General features: G+C 38.3%; 1 protein-coding gene across 4 annotated transcripts in view; it reads left to right on the forward strand.

Annotated features, from left to right (window-relative positions):
* ERICH2 (glutamate rich 2) overlaps positions 1-8079 on the forward strand; it is a 33800-nt gene extending 25721 nt beyond the window's left edge. For 3 of the 4 annotated variants that reach the window (XM_039220469.1, XM_039220471.1, XM_039220472.1), the window contains 3 exons: positions 853-910; positions 7155-7226; positions 7877-8079. In XM_039220469.1, coding sequence (XP_039076400.1) covers positions 853-910; positions 7155-7226; positions 7877-7998 — 252 coding nt within the window. In that variant the 3' untranslated portion in view covers positions 7999-8079. The remainder of the gene's footprint in view (positions 1-852; positions 911-7154; positions 7227-7876) is intronic. The other variant, XM_039220470.1, reaches the window with a different exon arrangement.
* Positions 8080-8468: the final 389 nt, after the last annotated feature.

Consider the following 8468-nt stretch of genomic DNA (forward strand, 5'->3'; position numbering starts at 1 on the left):
TCTCTCTGCCCTTCCCTCACTCATGCACTCTCTCTCTCTCTCTCTCTCTGGAATAAATAAACATTTAAAAAAATAAAATAAAATAAAAAAATAAAAAAATAAAAAAATTTTCTTTTAATAGTAAAATGAGGGGCCCCTGGGTGGCTCAGTCAGTTAAGCATCCAACTTTGGCTCAGGTCATGATCTTATAGTTTGTGGGTTCCAGCCCTGCGTCAGACTGTGCTGAGAGCCAGCTCAGAGCCTGGAGCCTGTTTCAGATTGTGTGTGTGTGTCTCTCTCTCTGACCCTCCCCTGCTCATGCTGTCTCTCTCTGTCTCTCAGAAATAAATAAAACATTTAAAAAAAAGGAAGAAATTAAAAAAAATTTTAAATATAAGTAATTGTAAATCTTTTTTTTTTTTTTTTACTAAATATCGTCATGTAATTATGGACTAAGTTAAAAAAAAAAAAAAAAGCTGTATCTGAACCAAAGGGACATTAAAATTATGAATGTCTTTACTATCTCTGCCAGTTGAACCAATCTGTGTATTCTGAAATTATTAAGTAGTGTGTGTGTGTGTGTGTGTGTGTGTATGTATGTGTATATATATATATATATATATATATATATATATATATATATATATATAATATGGCTACGGTAATATAGATATATTGTACTTGTTCTCTTTTGCCTTGCCATGGGAAGTCCTTAAATATTCTTAATTGAACACAGACTTACTCCTGAAAAAATGTATAATTATTAAAAGCAAAATGGTTAATTATTAATGGAGTATTTTTTAGGGAGTTTATTTATGACATTTAAATTCTCTCTGAAAGCACTTATCTGAAGAATTCCTTAATGTTTTCCAGTTCCTGAGAGCAGAAATGGGCCGAGACTACCATTTGGCAAAAAAATTATGTCAGATGAGTAAGTACAGAATACTTTTCTGTTTTCTTTTTTTTTCCAAAATACTTTCTGCTTTCTAATCTTTTCTTTGTTTCTAAATGCATTTCATAATATGTAAGATGGTGTGATTATTATAGCCTAGTAAATTCCCTGATAGTGCCTCAGTGATTCCTTAATAGCAAGTTACATTGATTGGTATAAGGACTAATTTAGACATTTAGAATAACTTTGAGTGGGATAAACTAAAAATGACTAATCATCACTGGAAAATAAGTAAATATCTTGACCTTCCTGATAATGAGTGAGTTAACTGTATGCCTTTAGTTTCAAAGAAGTGTCAGGTAGTGTAGCAAACCTTACTTAGTATGCATTTCTTCCACAAGTACTTGAGTGCCTCCATGTGCCAGGCATGGTTTTAGGCACTGGAAATACAGCAGTCAATAAGACAGATAACAGTCCCACATTTATATCTAGTATTAAGCAGATAACAAATTCATATATTTGTGTGTCACAAATGATAGGTGCTATGGAGAAAAATATAGTAGAGAAGAAGGAATAGAAAGTACTAGAAAGAGGCAAAGCAGTTTTGAATAAGATGGTCCAGGAAGGCAGGTCTCATAGCAGATGTGCTGGGATGCAAGTGTGTCTGATGAGGAACAGCAAGGAGGCCAGTGTAATCAGGGAAGGATAGGTAAGGGGAAGTGTGACAGGAGATGAGGGCAGAGAGGCTATGGTTTGGGGATTATGTAGATTGCATAGCACCCTTGCACAATTTAAGGGTGCTCTTTCTCTGAGCAGACTGGGAAACCATTGGGCACTTCTGAGGAGAGGAATAATATGATCTACCTTATTTTTCTTTCTTCCCTTAGTTTTTAGTGGTTTGACTGATGTATCTTACACTCAGGCTGCTGTTTTTCCATTTCTTTTTATTTCTGTGCTTCATTTTGGAATTTTTCTATTGACCAACCTCTTCTTGAGTTAATCTATCCTATCTTCTGCCGTGTTCAGTCTGCTGTTAAAACTACCCAGTGAGTTCTTAATTTCAAAGATTTTCTTTTCCAATTTTAGAAAGTCCCCTTAATGATTTTGAAAGATTCCAGCTCTCTTTTGAAATCCAGTCTTTCAACTATTTTGCCTATTTTTTTTCTGTAATACGTTAGTCATAATTATTTTGAAAGAGAAAATGGTAACTCTACAGTGAAACTCTCCTGATACTAGGACTCAAAATATTAATTAGTATTCAACCCAAGTCTTATGGTAGAAGTCCTTAAAGTGAAAATGTAGGGATTGTGAGGATTTACTTTCACTTGCTCACATGACTTTCCACCATGGATTCTTCCATCATCGGCTAATTTTTATAAGATTTTATTTTTAAGCAATCTCTACACCTAACATGGGGCTCAAACTCACAACCCTGAGATCAAGAGTCATGTGCTCTTCCAACTGAGCCAGCCAGGCACCCCTCAAAGGCTAATTTTTAAAATGGGTCTCTTGAATGCTTTCACACTACTTATTTTATATCCAGAATAATTTGCCTTGTCTAATCCTTTCAGGCACTCTTGACTTTTAGAGTCATTGAATAAAATATTTTGATTAAAACTATTTTTTGGGTGGTATACAAACATAGAATTTCTGATAAGAACGACTCCTTCAAGAAAATCGTGTCCCTTCCCATTTTTATAAATACCAAAGCAGAAGCAGAGAGAGGTGAAGCAGCTTGGTCAGCACCATTCAGGGAGCTAATGGCATGGCCACACTGGAGCCCAAGCTGCCACCTCCTTCAGCACCCCTGTTCTGTGGGGGCTGGTATACAGGGGAGTGAGTCTGTAGCTCTCAGTCTCAGCTCCTGGAATTTCTTTGCAGCCTAACAGTAGGAAAATTCATATGTTATATTTCCATATCCATCAGTCATTTTAGAAAGCCTCTGGCTGAAGCTTACAAAATATATGCACTGATATCACCACATCTGTTAGTCAGTTTTGGCTGTTAGGCCTGCAGTATGCTACATAGACAGCAGGTGCTCAATAAAATGCTTATTGACCTGAGTCAAACCAGTAAACACACATTAAGTACCAGGTCAATGAGGATGAAAAAATTCGAACCCATCTATCCTAATGGGGTTATGTCCCTGTAAAACTTCTCTCCCCCTCCCTCCCTCCCTCCATTTCTTACATATGAAGCACAAACTCTACTAGACAGAATGCTGGGAGCTAGAGAGAAGGCAGGAATCACAGCACACATGCTCTAAACCTTTTGTGGGGTGGTTGGCATTAACCATGGTTTGGTTTGTTATTCCACTGGCTCAGCCAGTAATACTGTTCACTCTTTTCTGTCAGTGTCAAATAGTCTCAGACTAAGGATTAGAATACAGGAAAAGGAGCTGTGGAGGGCCCTAAGACAGGCAGCATTCCAGTGGGAAGGAACGCTATTCCCAAGAGCAAGAGGGGGATGACTGGACCTGGGCCCGGAGGTGCAGAGATGGGAGTGGGGGCTGGATGCATGTGCATGCAAAATAGGATTGGCTACCCCTGAAGCAGATTCCAGCCAATGATGTGAAATTAGGGTCGCCCGGGATTAGCAATCCTAAGCAAGTTCAGGAAAGAACAGAGAGTTGGATTATTTACCTATTTATGTATAGATGTATCCATATTGAGCACCTACTAATGGAACATTTTTTTTTAATTTTTAATGTTTTCTTTATTTTTGAGAGAGAGAGAGAGACAGCATGAGCAGGGGAGGGTCAGAGAGAGAGGGACACACAGAATCCGAAGCAGGCTTCAGACTCTGAGCTGTCAGCACAGAGCCCGATGCGGGGGCTCGAACCCACGAACTGTGAGATCATGACCTGAGCCGAAGTCGGATGCTTAACTGACTGAGCCACCGAGGCGCCCCATACTAATGGAAGGAACATTCTTGAATACCTTGTTTAATTCTTAAAGCAATTCTATGGGGCAGATATTATGGACCCCATTTTACAGATGAGGAAACAGTCTTTGCAAGGAAAACTAATTCACCTAGGATGAGATCCTAGGTCTGGCTTGAAAGCTTCTGCTATCCCACTATATTTCCATTTCCTCATTTGATTAGTAAACTACTATCTCTGTTAAAGGAGGCAGGGACTTGGAAAAGAGGTACTTTTGTGGGTCAGTCATGCTTAATGGCTCTCATGGTCAACTAATATATTTATTTTCTTTGTATCTGAGGCAATTAATTTATATAAAGTAATGCAGCTCTGTCTCTTCTGAAATGTTTTATAAATTCATTTTCTGAATAAAGCCTCTGGTTGGCTGGTATGTTTCCTTGCTGTCCAATCACAGCATAATTATTTATATCTCTGACTGGCTTCAGGGCTTCCCACCTGGCATCCACTGGCTTCTTTTCTCTTCGTCCTGCCTTTTAAAAAAATTGTATTGGGTTCCCCCAAGAAATGTTATTTGTCGGTGAAGACTTGGATTTTATCTATCTTTCACACACAGTTTTTATATGTGCCTGATATTTCCTCAGCCATTCTCCTGCTATGTCATGCAGAACCGATAGCTCAGCTGTAGCCATTTCTGCCAGACATTGAAAGCATCATGGGAAAGCGGTTTTTAAATGGGCCTGAAAGTCAAGAGTCCCAAGTACTTTTCGTAGTTCATCTCATGATTGACTGTGAAATGTTCTGCCAGTCAGTCTTTCTATTTACTGGTCTCTTCACCTGTGAGAAGGGAATGTGCAGTTCACTTTTCTCAGGGCACAACAGTGCTCCTCACAGCAGCCCAAGATTTTACATACAAAGACACATTTAGGCCTGGAAGACCTACTCATCAATTATAATAATTGTAAGTGTTTAAGAATAATGGCCTGAGAAAAAAGAAAGATAGCTACAAGATTTAAAAAAAAAAAAAAAAAGAATAATGGCCTGAGAACCAAAATGCTTCTCATTTTGGTCCAACGCAATTATAGATGTATCTTCAGAAAAGATAGTTACTATGCAGTTCTTTCTTTCTTTCTTTCTCTTTCTTTCTTTCTCTTTCTTTCTTTCTTTCTCTTCTTTTCTTTCTTGAGTAAAATGAATCACTCTTTCCTATTAAAGAAAGGACTACTTTCTACTATTCACTTACTCCATTTTTTAATATTTTGAGGACTCCAGCTCTGTCAGTCTTCTAGGGATGCGACCATTAAAAAGACCAATGTTTTGTCTACCCTAGAATAGCCTCCAGTCTGAGGGACTTAGAGCTCAATGGGCAACAGAATCCCCCAGCTCCCTGCCCTAGCTCTTTAGCTAGAAAGAAACATCCACTGAACATTTAAGAAGAAGCCAAGCCTTCTTCTAGTTCCGAAACCATTCCAGGAAAACGAATGTTAATCGTTATTATCGTTATTTGGCTTTTAGTACACTAATGACTGGACTAAGTACTGTATTTGTATTATCTCACTCATTCATCAAAACAGTCTAGTGTATCCAGTAGTAGTATTACAGATAAGGGAACTGAAGTACAGAGATAGTAAATATTTTCCCCAAGGAGCCCCAGCTAGGCAGTGGCAGAACCAGGATTCACATCTGACAGTCTTTCTTCAGGGCCCATATATTTGGATCTGTTTATGGGCTCAGGTTGGGAACAACTTCTAGGATACTAACTCAATGTGCTAGCAGCTTTTCTTACCTTTTTACAAACTCTACTAGCCTGTCAAAGAGTAAGGAGAATTTTTGATTCATCATCTAGAATGAATATTTATGGATGAAGTTTTAAAGATAATGCCTTTCCCTCAGTCTGAAAATTGACAATTGTAGACATCAACAGTTTTTGTTAAACCATGAGAGTAGCTGATCTCATACTCCAGTCCATGGAATGATCCTAATTCCAATATGAAGTTTTCTAAACTATGTTCAAGATTTCTTAGTAACTGTTCCACCAAAAAGGATTCCATGGGACTAGTTAGTTGGGGAAACCACATTCTCATAATGTTATGAGCATATTAATGGTGTTGTAAAATCCTGTAATTTCTTCTACTATAAACTTTACCTGATTAACCTCATTTGACGTAGTTTCCAAAATATGTATTAATGTCTTAAGAAACTAGCTAGTATCCCAAGGGGCAAGTTGGAGAAACTCTGCTCTTGAAAAGGCTCAGAGAAGATTTAGACTGCTAATGATAAGTATAGTTTAGTCCAACTTAAAATGAATTAAGAATTAAGATACTTTTATAGAAGCCTTAAAAGGTGTCCAGATACCTATAGGATCCTTAAAAGCAGGCACACAGTCATGCTAACCCAGATTGATGGCAAGTTATGTTAGCAGATTAGGAAATAGAGACACTGGTTTGGTGTGTCAGGATGAAAGCCATATGGGATGAGGTCCTCTGAGCACTGGGGCCTAGTTGAAACCAGCCAGCCACAATTATTTGTCCTACTCTAAGCCAGGAGAATAGCACACTTGATGTTTCAGCGCCCCCTGGGGGCCCTCAAGATAGTGTAGAGGAGTCACATCATTAAATGGCTAATGCAGAATTAGGAATACCCCTCAAGGCAGGTAGGAAGAAGGTAGAAAGAGACTGGGGGGTGGGGGGGGCAGGGACAGCCTAAAGAATTCTGAAACAAAAGTTGAAAATGTTTCTGACCTCTAGGATATTGGTAACATACCAACAACCCCCACAAATTTATTGATATGGTCCCAAGATGACACATGCTGTTAAGTAGGTTATGACTAGGGTGTAAACCAAGGTAAAAGTTTTCAGGATGAAGAGAAAAAGAAACATAAGCTTTTTCTATTTGAAAGATGAGTTTCTCAAAATGTCATCTCTACCGTCAAAGAGCGTGCATTAAAAATAATAATAATTCTGTTCTGTGTTCAGATGAGGTCTCTAGGAAAGGATGTCTTATAGACATTGGGGTGTGATATGAAAAGCAAGATTAACAGATCTCTAGGCACAGTCTCCTCATTAGCAAAACCTCCACATTTTGCAGGATATGTACCTTGTTTGTGGAATGATTATATTCAAAAAGCACTCTGGCTACAAGGTCTATGAGTTTCATAGTGGGGGAGATTGCATTTTTTACACAGGAGGTAGAAAATATAATGAGCATTATTTCTCTTACAATGTACCTGTGCTATGTAGAGCATTTTCTCTGTTTGCACTTTGGTATTCCTGTGGTATAATTGGTATTTTTTAGTTTTGTACATTTCTACCTTACTCTGATTGACAGTTCCAGTCTCATTCTGAGGAGTCTATTTGCTGAAACACTTTGAAGATTAATAACACACATTCTGTTGTCCATTTTCAGTTCTAATCTATGAACCAGAAAATCCTGAGGCCAAGGAGTTTTTCTCACTTATTGAAGAAATGTTGCTGATGGGTATATTTAAAAATTGAAATTCCTTCTTTCTCATTGAACTATGAGCAGTCACTATTTTAAAAACCTATTATCCCAGGAGATTAGTGAAGTACACCCTTGGGAAGTGGTTAAGAAAAGGCTAACTGGTTGTCTTGGATAGTTTAATGAAACCAGCTTGTTGTTTGTAGATGGTCAGGGTGACTGGCTTTTTTCTGTGGGGTGGAACTGCCCAAGTGAAGCAGACTTCCTGGGTACCAGGCATCAGGCACTGACTGAGTCTTTACAGGGAACAGACATGCTAATTGCCACACATGTTAAAGAAGCTATCCCACAATTCCAAGGAAAACCAGTACCCTCTAAATTATCCAACATCTCACTCTTATTCTATTTAATTAAGAATTATGTTGACAATAGTAAAAAAAACAACAACAACAACACTTTTTTAGAGACCTATATTTTAAATTTACTATAAATCCATAAACATCTTTACACCAGTAAGAATGTATTCTTCGTACTACCGCTTTGACCCTACATACCGTTAGCAAAGTTCAGCTCAGTCCTCACGTTCCAAAGGTAGGTACTTTTTAGTAGGCAAGAAGCAAGAAGAATTATGATTTTTCAGAGAGTAGAAATATCAACATTTTAAGCAATTTTCTTCCTTTCTATGGCAGAGAAATCTCAAAATCTTGAGGAAGGTGATGAAGATAGTGAAGAAGACAGTAGCGGTGAGAGTGAAGGAGAGAGCAGTGAGAAGCTAAGTGAAGACAGCCCTGATGAATGTGAAGATGGGTGATGAAGGTTGCTGCTCTGGTTTAATCTTCATGTATTTTCATTACTGTATACATGGCAATATAAAGGAGAAAGCTGCATTTTAGTCTTGTTGTTCTTTACTTGGCACAGAGTTCTTTTCATTTATCTGTACTGGTTTGAGCTCCTCCTTAATATTTAGGTCTTCCCTCTATGTGAGTTACTCAGAGAGGAACTTAGTAATTGAAAATACCTACGTAGCACTAACTGTGTGCCAGGTGCTATTGTGCACACATTAGTTTATTTACTCCAACAATCCCATGAGGTTTGGCTTGAAACAACACAAACCTATCATCTTACGGTTCTGGAGGTCAGAAATCCAAAATGAGTCTCACTCAGCCAAAATCAAGATGTCAGCAAGGCTGCACTCTTTCTGGAGGTGCTAGGAGAAAATCTCATTCCTTTTTCCAGCTTCTAGAGCCTCCACACATTCCTTGGCTCATGGTCCCTTCCTTC

The sequence above is a fragment of the Hyaena hyaena genome, unplaced genomic scaffold, assembly GCF_003009895.1.
Source record: "Hyaena hyaena isolate Hyena2069 unplaced genomic scaffold, ASM300989v1 scaffold_894, whole genome shotgun sequence".
Classification (NCBI taxonomy): Eukaryota; Metazoa; Chordata; class Mammalia; order Carnivora; family Hyaenidae; genus Hyaena; species Hyaena hyaena.